This window comes from Rhinatrema bivittatum, chromosome 13 (genome assembly GCF_901001135.1).
Source record: "Rhinatrema bivittatum chromosome 13, aRhiBiv1.1, whole genome shotgun sequence".
Classification (NCBI taxonomy): Eukaryota; Metazoa; Chordata; class Amphibia; order Gymnophiona; family Rhinatrematidae; genus Rhinatrema; species Rhinatrema bivittatum.
This window is the reverse complement of record NC_042627.1, coordinates 62,133,081-62,155,560: the sequence shown is the minus strand read 5'-3', so window position 1 is coordinate 62,155,560 and position 22,480 is coordinate 62,133,081. Positions and strand designations below refer to the sequence as shown.

General features: G+C 41.8%; 1 protein-coding gene across 1 annotated transcript in view; it reads right to left on the bottom strand.

Moving 5' to 3' along the window:
• The window catches only part of ADAMTSL3 (ADAMTS like 3), a 412,023-nt gene that overhangs the window by 347,558 nt on the left and 41,985 nt on the right, over nt 1–22,480 (bottom strand). Inside the window, 1 exon segment of the mRNA XM_029574962.1 lies at nt 7,364–7,483. Within this exon segment, the coding sequence (XP_029430822.1) occupies nt 7,364–7,483 (120 nt within the window).

Genomic DNA, 22,480 nt, shown 5'->3' with positions numbered 1-22,480 from the left:
CTACATCTTGGAGGTGTAGTTGAGTTTTCCTGCAAAAATAACTACATTATTGCATGAAATTTGATGCACGCTGTTTACCTCGAAACCCATTTGCATGTGATTTACACGGGCCACTATTACATGTTAATTAATGTGCGATAACAGCCTATGTTATCACAGTTTAGTGCTTTGACCTCATAAAGACGTAATTCATTTCTTATCTTAGGGCCTGCCCAATGTGAGTGAGGTATGCAAGAGACCTGCATCCAATTCCTGTACCTGGTTTCTGCCCCTCAGGCTGACCAGGGCCAGGAATGTTGAGGAGGTAGCATTCACAATCCCCGGGAGAAAGGGAGGAAGGACATTCCCAGCCATTGTACAATGGTGACTCCTAATGATGGCTAGAATCAAGGGGCACATGTGCAGGATTCTGGAGCGGTCTGTGCTGCCCGGACAAGGACTGTTGCTGTAATGGCTCAGCTAGACAGGAAGGAGAAAAGAGGGTTAAAAACTGCGGAGAGGGGAACATACCGGACCTTTCCATCTCCCCCCCCCCCCCCCCCCTGATGCCATCACCTGCGTGCCGGAGGCTTAAGAGGAGGCAAACAGCAGATGATGGGGAAAATGAAGAAAGAGAAAGCCGTTCCTATTCCAAGGATCTCAAATCCAATTCTGGGCTCTATTTATTTATTTATTTATAACTTTTATATATCGATGTTCCTGTATAGGATACATATCGCACCGGTTTACATGAAACTGAACTGTCGCCGGATGGTGGATACAATGAAACATGGGTATAATGAACATGCGGAGACAATAAAACATGTGAAACATTAGAAATCCACTATCATAAAATGTTGTAATATAATAACATAATATTAAAAATAATAACTTTAATAATAAGATGGCTCTATGGGTTCTCATGTGACCTGGCCAGATTCAACACTGAAAGTTTCTTTGAGTATTGAATCTGCTGACACCTCTCTAAGCCCGGAGGCCCACAATCCTCCTCCTCCCCTTCCCCGTCCCCCCATAGCCCTTTCTTTGCAGGGAGTTCGGGATATAAATACCTCAGGCAATTCAAATAGTTCAAGTAATCATTGAGACATGGTCTACTTACATAGTTGAGAGGAGGTTAATAGCCAAATTCCTGCGCCTCCTGCATCCAGGGCCAGTGGAAGCACTACAGGCACTAGGCAGCCACCTAGAGTACCACTGAGCGGGAGGTAGCAACAGCTTGGCTTCTCCTTCCTGCCTGTGTGGCCTGGAAGAGAAATCACCATGGCGCAATCCCGCGGGAAGAAGGAAAGGCCATAGAGTTTCCAGCAGAGGCAGAAGAACAGCAGTATCAGCCCCGGGCCCATGCGGTATTATTATTATTATTTATTTCTTTTATATACCGACATTCAATCGAGATATCACATCGGTTTCCAGATAACCAAGAGAATAGGGCGTAGTCCGCCCTATTTTACATAATAACATGGTAACCAAAAAACAATTATAACATATTATAACAGTAGTACATGGAACAAAAGGTTATAGGATATAACAAAAGGTTATAGGAATAACATATGTACATGAATGTGTTGTTGATAAAATATATTTAGGATTAGGGACTTGTTGGTAAAGTAATTTAGGAATAAAGGAGGGAGGGGGGGTGAGGGAAGGGAGGGGGGAAGGTGGGGTGGGAGGTAGTGGAGTGAGGGATTCAGGGGGGTGAGAAGACTGAGTATGGGATGAGGTGTGTTGCGTTCGGGCAGGTTAAGGGTCGGGTGGGAAGGCTTTTAAAAACAGCCATGTTTTAAGGTGTTTTTTGAAGGTTTGCAGTGATGGTTCATTTCTGAGACAGGTGGGGAGGGTGTTCCATAGGGTGGGTCCCGCTATTGTTATGGCTCGTTTGCGGGTAGCGTTGAGGTGTGCAGATTTGAGATTGGGGATGGCTAGGAGGCCAGTGTTGGTGGATCTGAGGGTTCTTTGTGTGGGGTGTGGATGTATTGCGTTGTTTAGCCAGTTCATTTTGTTGTTGTGTATTTTTTTGTGCATGAGGGTGAGTGTTTTGTAATGGATTCTTTGTGTGATGGGTAGCCAGTGGAGTTCTTTGAGGGTAGGTGTGATGTGGGAGGATTTTTTGTTGTTGGTGATGATTCTGGCGGCGGCATTTTGTAGAACTTGGAGGGGTCTGATGTGGATTTCTGGTAGGCCGATGAGAAGGGAGTTGCAGTAGTCGAGTTTTGAGAGGATAATTGATTGAAGGACTGTTCGGAAGTCGTGCGCTTGGAGAAGGGGTTTAAGTTTTTTCAGGGTTTGGAGTTTGAAGAATCCATCCTTAATTGTATTGGAGATGTGTCGTTTAAAGTTGAGTTGGCTGTCAATTGTTACTCCTAGGTTTCTTGTGGATGGAGTGAGTGAGATTTGTGAGAGGAGGTAAATGTTAAAGAGGGTTGAGGAAAGGGAAGAACAGGAGAAATGAGATGCAGCCGCATGGCCTGGGGCCAGAACAAGCAGCTGAACAGCTTGGCCCCCACCCACTCTGGAAGGAGTAACATCAGCTCGGTCCCTGCTCAGCTGTAGGAGAAGCAGCATAAGCCACGGGTGCTAGGAACAGAAGGAAGAGCACCAGGGGCCATGGGGACTAAAAGAGGAGGCTGTTGCTGTTGGCCTTGGGCTTCTGGGGGAGGGGCAGTGAGAGACAGCCTCTGTGTGTGTATATATGAGAGAGAGAGGCCATGTCTGTGTGTGTGTGTGTGTGTGTGTGTATGCATGAGAGAAAGAGCATGTCTGTCTGTGTGTGCGTATGAGTGAGGGCATACCTGAACCTGTATGTATGTATGAGAGAGCGCATCTGTATATGTGTGTATGTATGAGACAGCATGTGTGTGTGAGTATGTATGAGAGAAAGAGCATGTCTGTCTGTGTGTGCATATGAGTGAGGGCATACCTGTATGTATGTATGTATGTATGAGAGAGCGCATCTGTATATGTGTGTGCGTATGAGAGAGAGAGTATGTCTGTCTGTGTGTGTGTGCGTATGATGGAGAAAGCATGTCTCTGTGTGTGTGTGTGTGTGTGTACGAGTGAGGGCATACCTGTACCTGTATGTATGTATGTATGTATGAGAGAGTGCATCTGTATATGTGTGCATGTATGAGAGAGCATGTGTGTGTGAGTATGTATGAGAGAGAGAGAGCATGCATGTCTGTGTGTATGTATGAGAGAGAGGGCATGTCTGTATGTGAGTTAGTAAGCATGTGTAGGTTTATGAGAGATAAAAGAGCTTGTGAGCAACAACCCTATCTTCTCCCCCTGCTAATCCACCACAATTTAAAGGCATCTGGAAATCAAAAGATCCCAGGTATGGATAGCAGGGGATTTTTTTTTATTATTAATTTTAATTTTTGGGTAGTGTATAATGTGTCTGCTGTTTTAATATAGTTTATTGGTATTTGGAAAATTAGTATGACTTAAATTACTGAATGTTATTCTATTCATCAGCTGCTTTGAAATATTTATTCTTTTTATTAGTATGGTTTTATTTTACTGATAATGTATATGTCTTGATTTTATTGTTTGTTTTATGAGGAATGATGATTTTCTGCTTTTCCATAGTTTCAGAGTCTGGCTTCTTGTGGTTTCCAGTTCAGTTTTTGTCTACGTTTCTATTTAGTTTGGTTTTGGGTTTTTTTCAATTTATCTTTATTGAGGTATACAGCAAAACATACAATTCAAACTCGAAAATTCAGTGCCCCCTCCCCCCCGCCCAATTTAACATGCCCATAATCCAAAAACCAAAATGATACAAATAACAGTCAGGGAAGATAAGATACACCTAGGCGTCGAAGGGACACAATTTCTTCCCCCCAAAAAAACAACAATACTGTGAATTATATTCCATTTGAAACAGTTCAATCATGAGAGAATGCCACATGGCGAAGCAGATTAAAGCAACTACAGCAAGATGCACTTTTTGCAATCAAACATGCCTTGAAACAAAAAGAATATTCTCCACATTGACACTCTCGTCCCCCAATGTCATTACTGAGAATACAAAAAGAACAGGACCACTGACCATCAGCAGACAAAATAATATTAAGCTGTAAACAAATCAAATCTCAAAAGGCCTGTATAGGTGGACACTGCCAAAGACAGTGAATCAAAGATGCCTGTAAACACTCACATTTAAGACACTTAACATCTGACATAAGCCCCATTTTGTAGGCACATAGAGGCGAAAACATTCTAATTTGAACTTCATGCCGGGCTACATTAATAGAAATTTTGGGAACTGATGTGTAACAATCACGTAACATGAGGACATCTAATTCTTCTCCAACATCCACTTTCCATTTCAAAAGGAGCTTATTATAAATGAAATACGGTTTAACATTGTGAAAAAAACACATATAAATGTGATAGGGATCCTAACTTATTAGGGAACAATTTTAATAGTGCAGAGTAAGAAGAGGTAGCCCCACAAAGGCACCAGCAGACTGTAGCTCCTGAAAGGGTGCTCTAATTTGTACATAGGGTAGAAAATGACCAGCTTGAAACCCCAGTTTGTCTCTACATTCCTTGAATGAATGTAAGTCCCGAGAGTCAAAAACAACCAAAGTGTCCAAGCAGAAGAGATCCACAGGTTATGGTCTTGGGCAACACCAAGGAAGGAAACTGTGGGTCTGCACGAAGGGGTAATTGTTGCGACACCTGGAGCGACAAAGACAAAGATCAAGGGAGCATAACCCAAGTCCGCCTTACCCGCACCAATTATTAGGAAATGTTAAACCCCTTCAAGACCTCTGGTTTCGCACAAAAAGCTAAAATTGGCTGATAATGAAACTCGGTATAACAAAAACAATAAATAAATAAATATTCAGAGGTAGCATTCAGCCAATCTCCTAAGAAATGAAGATGTGCTGCCCAATTGTACATCTCGAAGTACTGAACCCCCAGACCATCTTTTGCCTTTGGGGCTATCAAGGTAGCCAAGGACCAGAGCGCCTCCTTGCCACACCAAAGAAACAATTGTAGCATTTGTTGTGAAGTGCGCTGGTCCTTTGCATGTAAATAACAGGGGAGCATAAGTAAGAGATAAACTAATTTGGGGGCAAAAATCATTTGTACCACTGCAATTCGTCCCTGCAGTGAAATAGGAAATGCCTGCCAGCTGGCCAATTTTTGGCACAATTTTTCTATAGTCGATGGGATATTAAGAGAATACCACATAGCCGGGGTCCTGTGAATCCAAATCCCCAGATATTTAATAGTGTCCCCCACCCACTTAACCGGAAACTTGTCCTAGCTGCCCTGTAGAACACCCATGACATCTAAAGCTTCTGTTTTGTCCAAGTTCAACTTGAACCCTGAGGAGATCTGATAGGCTGAGAAGATCTGAAGCGCTGAAGACAACGCTATCCTAGAATTGGACAGCAATAGAAGAAAGTCATACGCAAACAGCAGGATTTTGATTTGAAACGAACCCAGAGATATCCCAGTAACTCCCCCTGTCTGGTGCAATTTGAGAGTAAGAGTACATTTATAGCCTTCCAAGGCACCATGTACCTTATGAATATTTACTATGGAACACCGACCATGTACAAATCCCACTTGATCAGGAGATATCAAATTAAGCATCCAATATTTCAAATGATTTGCCAAAATCTTGGCGTAGATTTTTATATCTAAATTTAGAAGTGAAATGGGATGATAGGACAACAACAATTGCACATCCCGCCCTGGTTTACATAAGACTACAACAGTAGCCTCCCTGAATTCATCTGACATGTGACCCTTCTCAGACATAGCTTCATAAGCCCTGCGCAGAATATAGGATATATGATTAATTAAGAACTTGTAAAAAAAGGCATCCAGACCATCAGGTCCCGGAGCCTTCATAGATGGTAGGGACAGAATAGCCTCCTTAATCTCCTTGACATCGATTGGGCAATTTAACTTTGTTTGAAAGCACATGTCCTGGCAATTGGGGGTACTTTTTTTTTTTTTTTTAAATTTCTCTACAAGTGTCGAGTTTCATTTCAAGTGAATAGATTTATCTTTATGGAGCCTTCACATATGGAGGTATTTTTTGTTGGATATGGAATCTAGTGAGGGCTGAATGAGAGGAGAGTTCAGGATTTAGGAACTATAGGTATATTTGTTTATTTAAGTATTTGTTTTTCCTTAGATGATATTGTTCCCCCATATAATGTGGACTTGACATGTAATTTCATTGTTCTTATTGTTTAGCTGTACAATATTTTCTTATTTCATGTAGTGTATAATTTAATTTAATAAAAAGTAAATTACATAAAAACTGGAGATAAATCCTTAGGTAGTTGCAAATGAAGGTTCATGGTGCCCAGTACAAGCTGTTCTGACTGAGCTGGAAGTCCGAATGAGCTCTCTAACCACTCACCCACACCCCACCCCACCCCCTAAAAAAAGGACTTATCTTCTTGTCCTTCTATATTGCCTATGAAGTTAATCTTCCTTATAAAAATAAACTTTTTGCACACAACATAGACACATAATTGTCTTGAGATTTCTTTTTTGATAGCGCTGCATTAATTTAAGACCGCTGCTGTTTTCCACTCAAAAACAGGCCATGAAAACAGTGTCAATTCTGCATATTTTATAACAAAAAATCTAGCAATGCTTAGTTTCAATTTTTTGACATTCTGAATATGCAAATATAGATTAGACAGCTGCACAAACTATGTTTTGATTTCAAATGGTCCTTTTCAATAAGCGCCCAGACCCTTTGCTTTATGCTTTCTCACATAAGGATGCATTGTAAGCCCAGCAAAAGAATATACCAGGTTTTCAAGAATGTCATTCTCTTACGGTTTACAGGGGCAGCTAAATAAGCTTCTGGAACACACCCTGCTGTGAGCAGATTCCCAAAGAACGCCAAACACACATCCTCCGTTTCTTTTAGACCCGTTGCCAAGATCAGTTGAGTTCACATCATGTGTCCTTCATCTCGTCAGTACTGGAGCTGCCACAGTTAATGTCCTATTTCCCAGGTTGGGATAACTCATCTCTTTGCACTTACTACAAGCTGATTTCCGGGATTCTTGTGTTACCTGTTATTTCTGTCCAAAATGTGTTCCTAAGTGACTGAACCCTTCCAAAAACCGCTAGGTCAGCAATCTCTAACCTGACACCCAGCATAAAATACCAAGAATATCCTACCACATTTTAAACCACAAGTAGCAATTTTGCCTTCTTGTATGTCTTAAAGTTTGATTCATTCACATTTCTACACCACCCAAATTATTGGGGGGGGGCTTCCCCCTAACCTACATTCAATATAGAAAAAAAGAACCAATATTGTGGCTCCTTTCTTGTTAGCATTCAGATAAAGTATTGTAAGATCCAGATGGCTGACCTGATCATCGAAGCGGTAAGTAAGGAACTGCTCTCCGGTGGTGTCTTCAAGGAAGCTCCCCTGTGGAGACAGTGCAAACTCAGGAAGGAAGTATGCACCCTGGACCTGCTCTGCTCCAGGCTAGAAGAGAATAAGACAGACAGTTACAATTAAGGAGGATATCTAAAAGAATTGCATACGAGCCCAAATTCGTGAGAATTTTATATCATGCGCATGGACTCCCCCCCCCCCCCCCTCAATCCCACCCTCCAATACTAAAAATCAACCCCTGCCGGGAATAGCAAGAGGGATAGAATTCTATAACATAGGACCACCCACAGCAGAGTGCGGGGAACGAGTAGGAAGATCATTTTCCAAAGCTTGGCTAGCTAGGACCATCCTTAGAGCCCTAAAGGCTAAGGTGATCACTTTAAAAAAAAAAAAAAAAGCTCACTGGCAAAGAGCCAGGGAGCCAAAGTTAATTTTTCTATTTGGGTGAAATGTAATTCCTAAGCTTCCAGTTATCAGATGAGCAGAAGAATTCTGGAGTAATTGGTGAACATATATATATATGACACTTTGGAAATTAAGTGTAGTGAAGACAGAAGACACTTCATAGGTTTTGCATTGCAGACTCTGCACCATATTGGCAACTCTCCTCTGGATTGCCTCTATTCTATCCTTACTACCCTTTTGGCAATGAGGTCTGCAGAACTGGACAAAATGTAGATGAGATCTCAACAATTTGTACAAATAACTTATCCCTCCTTTTTTTCTGCTTTTTAATTTTTTCTCCCCCCAAAAAATGGCCTGGCCAGTGCCATTTTATATAAAGTAAAATGATTTAACAATGATGCTGACGCCAGTCTGCCGGTGCCATTTCTATGCATGTCTCTGGCGGGGCAGGAACAAGGTGGGTAAAAGGGTTCAGGGGATGGGGGAGGCCAGGGCAGATCTGAGAGGGTGAAATATTTTAAACAAAATGAATGAAAGCCAACAAAATTGTGTTTTTCCTCTCATTTCATTTTAAAAATGAGTTGAAACAAAACAGGAAATATTTCCCATTTAATTTCAAATGATACACATCCCTATTAGAGCGTGTGCCTGGCTGCAAAAGACAAACCTTTCATGCTAGCCCGCCTGCAACATCACTTATGAAAACGTTGAAGAGACTCCAATCCAGGACTGATCCTTTAGTCTCCACACTGGCATCTTACCACTGTCCTTGATGCCTATCACTTAATACTTCTCCAACTAGTTAATCACCTTAGGATCCAACTTTAAACTGCACAGTTTATTTATGAGCCTCCTCTGAGAAACAGAGTCAAAGATTTTATAGAAATCTAAATACAGTACATCCAGAGCTCCCCCCTATTCGACTTCCTGGTCACTCAGTCAAAGAAATATCGCAGATATTTCTAAACAACTTCCCTATGGTAAAAACCATCCTGTCTTGGATTCTGTAATCTACTGGATTCAAGTTACTCCACTAGTCTTTCCTTTAGTAACGACGATATTAATTTGCCCGCTACTGACTTGCCTGGAGTAACCAGCTTCCTTCACAGTCCCATTTTTATAAAGAATTATCATAGCTTTTCATTTCCAGTCTTCTGGAACCACTCTTCATCTCCAAAAATTGCTTGAACATGGGGGCAGCCAGCATTGCTCTAAGTTCCGGTAACATTCTAGGATGTACCCCATCTGGTACCCTTACCTTGTCTGCTTTCAATTGCGCTTGTTACATGTGAACACTCTCGTCTGTAAATAGACTGTGTTACCATTCTTCCATTTCTACCTCTAGCATTTACGTGTTATCCTTTTCCAACCCCTTGTTCAGTACATACTGTACAAAATATTTTCTGTGTTTCTGCTTTTTCCTTATCACCCTCCCATGCATGCCATCTCTTCACCTCGCCACTCTACAATTGTATCATCTGCAAATCCTATTTTTGCTAACATATCTAAAAAAAAAAAATCTTGTCTTCCTTTATCACCCTCATTTATTTTTTGTCACCCAACTGAAGAGTTCAAAGTGTGTTATATCAAAGTATGGTTCTACAGTAAGGATTGGGGTTAGCAGTTCATAAAAGGATTACAGTTTGCAAGCTATAGCAGTTAAAGGTGACCGTATTATCGTGAGCACAAGAATAAATCTATATAGGATTAGAATGAGGAAAAGTAAGAAGTAATACCAAGCATAAGCACAAGTGTAACATGACAGAAGATGAATTACAGCGAGATTAGGCTTTACAGTGAGGTAGAGGGGATGGAGCCTGGAGATTTTGCAGATAGGCAGTTCATATACACTGGCTGTTCCTAAATCTGTTTGCACCTTTGCTCTTCTGACTACCTTCGCTGCTTTCCTCAGCCTTTCCAGATACTTTTCCCTGGTTTTTCATTTTATGATCCCTTGTTAATCTTTGTGCACTGAATCTTTTCAGTCACCTTGTTTGAAAACCATACTGGTCTATTTTTTCTCCTTCTTTTATTTACTTTCCTAACAAAGATTTATTTCCTTTACAATGGTTTCTTTTAGTTTCAATATATGAATTTTCTTCAAGGTTACATGACCACATTTCACTTAGAAATGTATATATAAATACAGAAAGAGTTAAACACCAATTTTCCCACCAAAATATATATTTCACATGGTAGCATCAACATTAAATTAGGCATCAGCATGAGAAAAAAAAGTCCATAAACCATATTTAGCCATGTAGACTTGAAAAAACTACTGCTTATCCTTGGTTATGAGCAGGAAGGATTGGATCTTTTCTTTGGGATCTTATTGGTTTCTTGTGATGTGGATGCTGGGTTTGATGGATCTTTGGTCTGACCTAATATGGCATTTCTCAAATTCATTTTAAAATACTATTTTTACTGGCAGATTTGAAGACAAAGTTAAAAGAAATCTGAATAATCGAAAACAGGTTTGAAAATTTTCCTTCAGTTTTTTTTTTTTTTATTTGAACCAGATTCGTAATCCAATGAAATTTAAAAAATAAAAAGCTCTAAAGCAAATGTTTACAATCCACTTCAGATTTCTTCACAAGCATTGAATGAACCAATTAATTCTTCTGTAGGTTGAGCCAGGAATCCTGTATTTTAAGCTCTGTATGAGCCAGAGATTAGGGCAGGATTGTTACCCCTGTCTGTATTCGGGCCTGTATCTGAGCTATGTACTGTATTACATGTTATTCCTGGCACTGTACCAGAGGTGCTGGTCAAAGTAGGATCCGGTGAACAGAGAGATCCGGAATCTCCCATGTTATATCTGGGCATAGGAATAAGGAACTCAGCACCAAGAGAGTTAAGGATGGAGTCAAATTATCTAATTTTTCAGAAAAAGGTGAAATCCTGGTTATTTCCATGTTAGGCTCCTGTAAGTAGCTGTTAAATCTCTCTGTATTTTTTGTTTTGTAGATGGGTTTTTTTATCTGATATATTTTTAGTTGTTTATATAGTATTATTTGTAATATTCATTGATTTATTTTATGTTTTAATAACGTATTGATTTAATTGTTGTACACTGCCCTAGCCAGGCATGTTCGCTCAGTGAGCAGATAAGAGTGAAAAAAGTAAATTAAATAAATAAATAAGGAGAAGACCAAAAAGAACAGTGGAAGTGGAGGACATCAAATGACTTGGAACCGTAGTATGAGCACTGGAGAAGGGGCCACTCAGCCTACAGAAAAACCCGTTGTTGCCAAGGAGAGCAGCAGGGCCATCAGAGGTAATGACAGACGAGAAGATCTGGGAGGATGGCAGTAGATGGACATTCTAGAATTTATTCTGTTGGAATAACAATGAAGATTCCTGAGCCAGCCTGGTACAGCCCTTAACTGTGAAGCTATTCCAGATGCTGATCAAACTAAGGGGGGTCATTTTCGTAGTATATCGGATAGCTAGATCGGGGCGGAGTCGACCCCGGAAGAGGAGGAGTCAGGGCGTCGTTGGGGCGGATGTGGCAGAAACTTCGGTGGCGGCGAAAAGGTAAGAACCCTTTTCGCTGCCAGTAGCACACCCAATAGCACCATCTTTTACGAGGGCGCTATTGAGTGCAAAAGCCGACAGCGATTGCACCGCGGAGATACGATCGCTGCCAGCTTTCACAGGCCCGCCACCTGCTTCCCCCCCCCCCCTGTTACTGCCGGATTCTCTAAGTTCTGCAACCTTAGAAAATCCAGGCCTAACTGTTCCTTTCCTGTTGCAAGACTTTTAAAGGAGGACTTTCAAAGACATTTCTTTCTTTGTTTGTCTTGTTGTTGGATTTGTGTTTCCTTAGGAGCTGAAGGGATAAAAGTTACCTAGGGAAGGAGTGGGAAATTGTTTTTCTGTTCACTTTATTTAGACTTTGTTTGGACGTAGGGGGAACCAGATCCTTGAAGATGATAGCCTGATCCGAAGAAGCAAGCTAAAAGAACAGAAGTTTGCTTTTTGAAGAACAAGTTATAATTTAAGGACTCTTCTGAATTGAAAAAGTAGTTGAGTTCCTGGGAAAATGCATTTCCATCATAGAAAATAATTACAGTTTGATTTTTCTTTGTTGTGATATCTCTCTCTGGGTATAAAGAAAATGAAAAATAAAAAAAAATGTTTAAAATATGTATAAAAAAATTGGAAAATTATATTAAAAAGGTGTTCCAGACTTTTCAATTTTCTTCAATTCTACTTTTGCTATTCGTGCTTTGATTACATTTTGAAGTTTTTCTTCAGGGAGGAAGTGTCCAAGATTAGTAACCCTTTCCTCTTCAGGATTCTGCAGGGAGCTGAAGGATGGTTTGGTTTTGGTAGAAGATTGTAACCTTCTCTAGGTGACTGGTATGAAGAGTTTTCATTTCTCCATCCCTGGAGATCTTAAGTAACTTAAGGTGATGTATTTTAGTGATCATCTACTCCACCCTAAAGTTTAGTGCAAAGAAGTGTGAGGAAATGTTCCTTGCTAGTCCCCTGAGGACTAGTGGATACTTCCAAATAGATATGGTTACCTACCCATTCCCTGTGTGGTTGGTGAATGATTTTTGGAAGTAAATTGGTTCCCTGCTGTTGCCAGCATACCAGTGGATGATTTTTTGATATGTTTGTATGGTTAAAATTCTGTAAATGGGTTTGTTATTCCTCTCTCTATGTAGAATAAAAAGATTCATGTTGCAGAATGGAAGGTACCAATGGCTACAGAATAATATCTGGATATGGTGTTACTTACATGGACCCTTGGGCTGCGACAGGATGGAGTGGCCAACGGAGGTGCCCCAAGCTATCTGCCATCAGCAGGCAGACACTCTTTCAAGGACCGGGGCCTTGGAACGAGGCCTGACAGGCACAGTCTGAAGTAGGCCGATGGCCAGCAAGAAGAATCCAAGGTACAGTCCAAAACTAGGGTAGGTGGCAAGCAAAGAAGAATCCAAAACACAGTCAGAGTCAAGGCAGGCAGCAAGCAAGAAGAATCCAAGGTACAATCCAAATCCATGGCAGGCAACAAACAAAGAGGAATCCAAGGCACAGTCCAACAAGATAACAGGCAAACAGCAGGGAAACTCATCATACAGGGGACATGTAGCTGAGGCACCGATGGCAGGTCAAGCTGCCCTTAAATAGTGGCAGCTTGATGGCGTCCCTCACCTGCGCCGTTGAGAATTCCCACCGCGGACCCTTTAAGGGAAGGGCTACTACGCGCCTGAGGGGATCCACGGCCGCACGTCTCTGCCGCGGAATGGCAGCGTTCAGCGGTCGGGCATGTCTCAGCAGTCCGTGGAGGGTAACATATGGACTCTACAGTGAGGTCCAAGGTGTTATAGTGACTGCAAACCTTTAGCATATTTCTTGTTTTATGTCATTTTTCCCTGGCTAAGGAAAAAAATCCTTTGTTGTTGTTGAATTTGGCGTGACATGTGTTAACAATTGCTTGTCAGCAGATGGCAGCAATTCCTATTCTTTTTCCCCAGGTGCTGTTCCCTGTGCTGGCCGCGGAGTCATCAAGATGGTTAATTACATCTGATGAATAATTACTTCTATAGGTTGCACAACTAATCCTGTCTTTTATGTTTTTTCAGTAAATGTAATGTGATACATATGGACAGAAAACTCGCTTTTTGTTTAAGCTCTCAAGTTTTTCCTTTTGCCTTTGAGGGGCATCAGTGTGACACCTGTCAGGTTTCACTGTATGTTGCTATACTTTAATATTGGGAGCTTTCCAGCAATAGGAGGTCCAGAAGGGTGCGAGTTAAGGAAGTGATGTATAGGAGGGATAGGTTTTGGAGATGGTAAAAGGTAGTAAGACTCAATGAGTCATAGGGAGGAATTGTTTTAGCTTGAGACTGATGTTTGAACGTAAGAACCTGATTCTGGTCCTGAGGAGTTCAGGACTAGTGTATCTGGAGATACATTGATCTGCTGAGGAGCATGGAAGTGAATCTCTCTGACAAGAGAGAAAGGGAACCCCTAATCCAGAAAAACACTGTCCCGTCCAGTAAAGTCTGATGCCAGTAGTTTATGTTAGAGAAGAAGTTTTTCATTCTTCAGTGGGGTATAAGGGACAGAAAAAGGCCTTACTGGTGACCTGAGAGAGAAAAATCTCCATCTGGACTCTACTCAAGTGAGTAACGGTTTGGAATTTTTTTTAAAGCTGTCTTTATTTTTCTTGCTTTTCTGCTGGACTTTAAAATTGGATTCTTTAATAAATTATTTTTCCTGTTTGGAACACCATCATTTTGTATGGACTAAGGTTTTTGGGATAAACTTGAGCCCCTCAGGTGAACCCTGCTTCCCACGGCACAAATCCATGCTGGTTTTCCAGGTGCTGCATTGAGTTGGGGGGTCAGTGGCATAACCTCAGAAGTGTAACCCCCTTGCCAAGGATGATTACAAACACATCCAATTTGAAGAAGTCTGTGCATCTCTATTTCTGGATCCCCTTACTTCTGGCAGTTTCTGCAGCCAGGATGCCGCAGTCAACATCTGGCTGATTAAAATCTCCCATTAGCAACATTTCCTCCGTTGCAATCTTACAGATGTCTGACTAAATCTCTGTCCAACTTTTCTGCCTATTCTGGAGGTCTGCAGAACTGAAGTTCCATCTCCCTTGTCTAGGATAACCCACAGTCAGAGCTGTAAACTAGTCATTTTGGTGCCAAAGGGAGAAAAGTGTTTTTGCCCCCATCCTGATCCCTGTTCCTCTCTCTCTCTACATCTCCACAACCTCTATTCGGATCCCTTTCCCTTTTTCTCTTCTCCACCCTTAACACAGATGGTAAGAGGGGAACAGCAGTCTTCCTGGCTTTTCATCCTACCCTGGCCCATGCTTGCGTTCAAGTAATTTTTCTGCCCTCAAGAGGATTTCTGCCCTGACATCTGCCCCTCTTGCCCACTCCTAATTATGGCTCGCCGTATGCCTCCTGTACCCTGTGTATTTCAGTTACTTTAATGTTCTTCATGACATAAAGTACAGCTCTTCCTTCTTTCCAGCCTACCCTGTTCTTCCTAAACAGATTATAGTCTGGTCTAGCTCCCAGTCATGGTGTTCTTTGTAGCACACCTCTTGACACAACGCATTAAAATTACAGAATGTAACGATTCCTACAGAGTAGCCTATAACAGCATAATTGTTTATGCTGAGGTCTGAATTATCAATCATCCTCTGTATAAATGAAATGAATGAAAAGCAATCTATAGCTTCTACCATAGTACAACACATACAACTTCAACCACAACCTGCACTGTCATCACCTCTTCTCTCTCCATTTCTCTGCATACAGTCAATTATTATCAAATGCAGCATTCCAGATGTCAGATTAAATCCTCCTAGTCCTATTTTCAGGCACAATGGTAGGACTAAGCAATAAATGTGGCAAAAATTTACAAAAATCAGATAGTATGGAGCTTAACAAGCACTGGACATTGCAAACACATTTCAAATACAATAGTTGGATACTGTGTGCAATTATTTGCCCATAATGAGGGATCTACAAAATCCTTCCATTGACATGTTCTGATTCAGAGGGATTCACACATCGCAGTTTTCACCCTCTCCCTAAAACTTATTTCAGTTTCAGAGAACTGTGCCTGCAATTCAGTGCATCTTATACATTAACAACACTTCCATACTGGGTAGTCAAGGGAACCTACAAGCCAGTAGGAAAACTCCACTGGTTGCCTTGACTCTCAAGAATTTCACCCAACGGAGCACTCAAGATTGTTTCCTTATTTATTGTGAAATACTGGTTAGTGACTATCTCTATGCTATTTGATTGTGTGTTAGGTAGAAGGCTGCAGTACTAACAGTGACCACAAGGTATCAGTATAACAGATTAATCAGAGGGTGCAATACCAGCAGCAGTCATGGGAGGGCAGTATAACAGGTATAAAAACAGAAGAGCCCCTATTGTGGTTGCACCTGAGCTGGCTGAGGAGATGCTGACTGTACTTGTGAAATGTTTCACAGGTTTTAGTCCTGAATTATAAAGAAAGAAATACCGTGAGATATACTAACATTGAAACAATATTATACAGAAGATCACCTGTGGCCCTGAAAGCACTTGATAAAGTACATTTGGAGACATAACCACAAGAAATAAAACTCCCCACTGTTTGTCAGTCTAAATCAGACTGTTAAATATAATAAAATAGCTCTTAAAATAATGTTAAGTATAAAACCATTTTGGAAATTGTTCCTGAGCTGATGTCAGAGGAGAATTCAAATGGTTTCATTGAACTTCCCAAAGATATGTCTGTGTTATGTTACTGCTTAACATTTTGTAAACAAAATTGCCAGCATGATGCACAATGATTAAACAGAAACTGTGCAAGGTCAATATTTAAAAACACACATGCTCCCCCCACCTTCAACAACATTAAAGGTTAAGGAGCAACAGGGGCTAATTCCAGAGCCACCCTAGTGGACTGTAGAGGAACTACACTCGTAGATGTATAGGCAAAAACCCAAAAGTCAGCTACCTTGCATACAGTCATTTACCTGCTTACATGAGCAATCGATGAATCCCAAAATGCGGAGTGAATATTCTCAAATCAGATGACCCCCATATAATCAGCAGCTGTAACAAGAGTCCTGGGGATGGGGCTGGCAGGGACAGCTCAAGGCAATCTGCTGCATGAAGCCAGGGATGGGATGGGATGGCAACCCCCACATCCACACTCCCAAGGCGCAGTGCAGGTCAAATCACAGAGAGGGCCCTTGGAGCTTTGCTGAGTGGTAGTCCCTTGGAGTCTGATTTGAAATGCTGGGGAAAGGGGTGAGGCAGGGGGTCCGGGTTCCCATAGGTGTGGCAGGTAAGAGTTCAGTGATAATATTTCTAGGAAGCTGGAAAACCTGCCACAGTCCCAGGAACTCCCACCCTTTCCCCAGCATCTGCCCTCTAGAAAAGTAGGCATAATGGTGGGGGGGTCTTTGTGTGAGGTACTCTCTTCCACTTGCTCACCCCCAATATAGTCGTGCTCCCTCTCCATTTCCCTCCCTTTTCCTCCTCATTCACACAACCTTCATTTTTCCTTCCTTCCCCTTTCTCTCACCCATACCCCTTTCACTTTTCTTCCCTCTCATTCATTCTCCACCCCTTCTTTTTCCCCTCCCTTTCACCCACTTCCCCTTCCCTCCCAATCATTTCCCTCCTACACACTCACCTCTCTTCCCCTCCCTTCTCTTTCATCCACCTTTCCCTTCTCTCTCTCACTCACATTCTCTTCCCCTTCCCTTGCTCCCCTCTCACTCACATCCCACCCAGGGCCAGTGCTAGCTTTTGTGCTGCCCTATGTGAAGAATTATTGTGCTGCCCCCTCCTTGTTCTGTTTATTTTTAATGCTTAATTTGCATTCCAGTCAGGGCCAGTGCAAGGATATTAGGCACTCTACAGGAACCTTACAGCCTTGCACCCCAACCTCTGACGTAAAAGTATCACTTATAACAACATGTATATTATATTTACATGCATTGCTGAAACCATGCAAAAAAGATATTTGGAACTCATATGGAATTAGGCATATTCTTGCATGTGTTGGGTGTGGGATTGGCCCTCAGAAAGCTACAAATTAACCGAATTATAATTACAACATAGAAAAATTCCCATACCAAAACAGCACTAACTGCCAGCATGCAAACAGTAACAAACTTACAGGGCCATTCATCAAATCGCTTTAGAGTATTATCGCGGGTGTTAGGGCCCTAACGCCAGCGATAATGTCCTAATGCCTGTGATAAAAAACGCATCGCGAGATATGTATGCAAATTTTTTTTAATTTAGTCAAAAGGGAAGAGTTTGGGCGGAGTTTATGAAAATGAGGGGTGTTTAACATTGCGTGTGATAGCGTAACCATGTTACCACATGTTTTAATGCTGGAAATAATTACACCTTTTTTTTTTTTACTAGCGTTGCGATAGTTATCGCAAATCCTATTTCAGGCAGGAGAGGGGAGAGGGAGTGGAGTGAAGTGAGTGAGAGAGCCTCTGAGGTGGCACACATATTAGTCAACTATTTATAACACTATTGGAGGGTCAACTAGTAACTCGAGGTGAGGTTTTGGTGATGGTCTAGTGTTTGGGGGGGGCAGTTTTACATGCACAGTCAGAGGTACAAACAGCACAGTACACATCAGTGAAGCTTTGGTATGATTTGGAGTGAGGAAAGGTACACAAAGATGAGACTTGTACAATGTATTCGCTCCCTAGCTTGATAGCAACCAGGTAGAGAGTACATCAAACTAGGTTGAGAGTACAATGTATGTATATATGCACGTATGTATATATATTTCCAGGAAATTGACTAGAATGAAAATAAACATTGAGGTTAACTTTCAAACAACTCCATACCACCGTATATACGTGCGTATATGGCCACACAGAGATCTAAGATAGTGTTTTATAACTTGTGTGGATCACATATACGCATATTATAAAATACACATTATCCCTACCCCACAACATACGCATGTATGTATTCTTATGGTGAATACATGCAATGCATTGAAAGCACATACTTTCCTACTAATTTACAAAATATAGGCACAAAAATTAAAGTAGGACTTGCTCACATAAAACCCAATTTATGTGAGGAAGCTGGTACATTTTAAAACATGCACGCGTAATTGAAATCACCAGATTTCCAGTTCCTCCAACAGTTCTCCCAGTCCTTCTCCAGGTCACCTAGAACCTCCTGGTTCTTCAGCCTGATCTCCCCCCAGTTCACCCAGACCTCCCAACTAGCTAATAGTGCACAATAAACAAGTCTGAGATCAATTGTGCAAGATAATTAGCAAGTGTAAAATTATGTAAGTTGCCAAATATATATTCATATCTTATTAAATAGCAGCTTATGCATGTAACTACTGGCTGTACCCCAGAACACCCCTTTCCTTCACATGTATATGTGCACGCGAAACATAATATACGTATGTCATTTTGTTGTTTATAAAATAGGTGATTACATGAGTACAAGCGACTTATCGGCATATATGCTAAATTTACGCACATAAGTGCTTTAAAAATTCACTCCATTATTTGCAAGTACAACAGAATTTATGACTTTCAGTCTCTACTAAAATTGCTTGCCTCATCTCCATTTAATTTCTTATTTGATCCAGACTGAATGTAGAAAGATTGTGGTTTCAAGAAACAATTAGGATCATTCTGACATTATATGTCCACTTAACAGACAATTTAACGCTATTAACTTCCGACCTACAAGTTAAACATGCCTGGAGAATTATAAACATATTTAAGTGCAAGTAAACTTTTTTTTAAATCTATTTTTAAGCAGTGTTTTTTTTTTTGTTTGTTTGGTTTTTTTTTACATATTATTGAACTATTAAACTTATTTCCTTAGCAATTTAAAATAAACTCTGAGCCAAAGACAACATATTAAAAGAATTATCACGAAACAATACAGGAAGAAAACTTTCAACCAGTTGTATTTTTGTGAGTGGGTTTTTTTTTTTTTTGTTTTGTTTTGTTTCTCAAAGAACGGAGCTTCTGCCAAATCGGAGAAGCACCACATGCCTTACATGAAAATAAATTGAAGCTACACCACTTACAGGTTTCCACAAAGAGGTCAGACACTGACCCATCGCTTATTCTCTCCAGCTGGGACCCTGCTTGGGGTCATTAAGCAGCTGCCAGCAGGGTGAAAATCATGGAACAGCACACACTCAAAATTTCATAAGCTATTTCTACTTCTCTCAAGAGCATATGGGGCTGCTGGTAGCAGTCCAGTGGAAATGCTTTATGGTGGCATCTGCTTTAGACAAAAATTAACAGGTTGTTCAAGCACTATTATGAGGGAGCTTCACAATGGTAAACAGCAGTCACTGCTGAGTCCCCCAGCGGAAACGAGCAAGTGATCTTACTAAGCAACTGAGAAAATCTGTTCACCAGGGGCTAGGTCTCCAAACATATTGGTGAATTTTCAAAGGAGTTTCACATGTAAATTTAACATAGTGTTGTAGCAATTTTTAAAAGCCATTTATCTGCTATCAGGCCGATTCAATAAAGCCGTGTGGAAAACAGGCGGTCAGGGTTGAGCGCCTGCTTTCCTAATGCACGCCCAGCCACCTTTCCTGGGCATGCAACAGAATATTTAAATGAGGGGGTAGCACTGCCAAGGAGGTGCTAGGGACAAAGGAGCATCCCTAGCTTCTCCTTGGCAGCAGGCGCCCAGTAGAGGAGGCTGTCAGGTGGCTGTCAGCTGGTTAGGAAAACGGACGCTCAATTTTATTTTCCTAACCTGTGCACAGCCATGGGTTAGGAAAATGGATGCTCGTTAATTGAGAGTCCCTTTCCTTAACCTGACTGCAGGCACACTTTTTTTTTTTTTTAATTTAAACCTTTTGGTCCCTCTGATATTAAGTCAGAGAAGGTACAGAAAAGCAGTATTTTCTGTTTTTCTGTACACTTTTTTGGGCTGCTCAGAAATTAACGCCTGCTCTAGGGCAGGCGTTAATTTCTGAGCGTAAAAATGCACGGGTCGGGCACACTTTTCTTTTGGATCTGCATTTGCATGTGATTAGTTTTGCGGGAAGGGGGGGGGGGGGGTTGGACACGCTGATCCCCTTACAGAAGAAGGAGTTGTGGACGCGCGTCCAAAACCCACGTCCAACCGTGGTTTAAACAGTGCACTCGGCTATATTGGATCAGCCTGATTGTGCACTTAACGTGGTAAAACCTATTAACACTTCAACGGCATATACTGTTAGCAATTTTTAAAAGCCCACCTGCACATGTAAAACCCAGTTTTAAGCATGAATATGGTTTTGAAAATCAGGCTCTTTATCGTCATCATAAAAACCCCTTTCCCTTATGGGAATACTCTTCTATGAATCGAAACTGCCCTGCATGTTTCACCCATAACTACAGTTTTACTGAAAGAAAATACTAGTTCGCTGAATTCAGCATCCTGCCTTGTTTGAGCAGGTTCTGATTTGTGGTGGAGTGGCTCAGAGGTCTCCTGTAGAGTTTTTTTGTTATTTATGAGCCAAAGATTAAAAAAAGAAATTGCTTCCTCACTTCCAAGCGCGTGACTGGAACAGTCAGAATAAAGATTTCATTAGACAGTCTGGGGTTTGTTTTTTTCATAGCATATACTGTGATTTTACAGCAAAAGGATAAAAATTAACAATACAAAATCCGAAGAAGATGTAGGTCGTTCTTTTCTAACCTCGTTTTTTTTTTTTTACAACAGTGATGAAAGAGCTCAGCTAAGCACCCTGTCCCATGGCAAGGTGTCCAGATGACCGGAAAGGACGTGTGGCACGTATAAATATAAACAAGTGACAACATCTTCTAATTTTAGTTTGATGGCTAGAAACAACAGCAGCGGCTTTGGAATCCAGCTTTCCACTAAATGTGGTTCAGGAAAGCTCAAGAAGATGGGAAATGTGAGCTGGCACAAGAAGAAAATCACTGGCGCTGTTATTGCACGGCATTTAAAAAGCTTTGCCATGTTAACCAAGCACTAGAGGAGAAAATAACCTTTAAATTAAACACCCAGGACCCTGGCTCCAGTCGGGTTTTCAGATTCGGCTGTGTCTCGACAGATAACGGTTTCCCCAGTATTGTACTAATTGCATTGGCTTCCTGTAATATATAGGATGACACTCAAGGTTTGGTACTGGTCCACAGCATATGAGGGAACTTCTGCATGAACTTTTTCCCACACAATCAGTAACCACCCTCACTTAAGGAGCTCATCTGTTTACCTTTGTCTTTGTCTAATGTGTTTATCTGTGTGTGAATGTTTTTGTGCGTTTGTCTTGTCTGTCTGTCCCTTTGTGTGGAGGAGTTGAGTGGGGAGAAGTGGTGTGGAGCAAGAGAGGATGGAGCGTGGAAGGCATGGAGAGAGAGGAAAGGAGAGGTATGAGGAGGGGGGAGGAGGAGTAGGAATAGGAATAGGGACAAAAGGGAGGAGTGAAGGATTGGAGGCAGCAGGAAGTGGAAGGCTCTAGGCAGGTGAGTGTGGAGGGAGGAGAACGGCAGGATAGGGCTAGACAGCGAGGACAGAGGGTTGGGGGGAGTTGCCAGGGCAGGTGCAGGAGGGGGGAGGAAGGAAGGGGAGCAAGAATCAGGACAGTGACACTAACTCTCCGGAAGTGGAAGTGGCAACCCGATCCTCTGGCAGCCAGGCAGCAGGTCATGCACGACTACATGCCTACAAGTTCAGCATGGAGGACAACGAGTCGCTCATCACCGGCATCCTGGAGAATTACAACCTGCTCTTTGGCATCTGGGCTGCGAAGACCTCCAAGGCTGGCAAGGGCCAGAAAGGGTGGACCATCATGGAGGTCACATCTTGCATGCAGCGACATAAACAGGGACTGGAAAGCTTCGCTACAGGGATGTCAAGGCACAGTTAAAGGATAAGATGGCCAGTAGGAACAAATACATGCCCCAGACTGGAGGAGGAGCCCCTTGCCCAATCGTCCTGATGCCAGTGGAGTGGCGGCTCATTCACTGGCTGGGACCGGACGTCTTCGAGGGAATGGAAGAGGCCCTGGACTATGTGAGCTGGGGCCGATTAGTCACATCACCTGAAAATGTGAAGTCTGCTACAGATGTCCGCACTTTTTTGCAAAGGATGCTCAAACCGAATAAGGCAAAGTGCACATCACATGCAAAACAGTACATGTGTACTTCTTAGC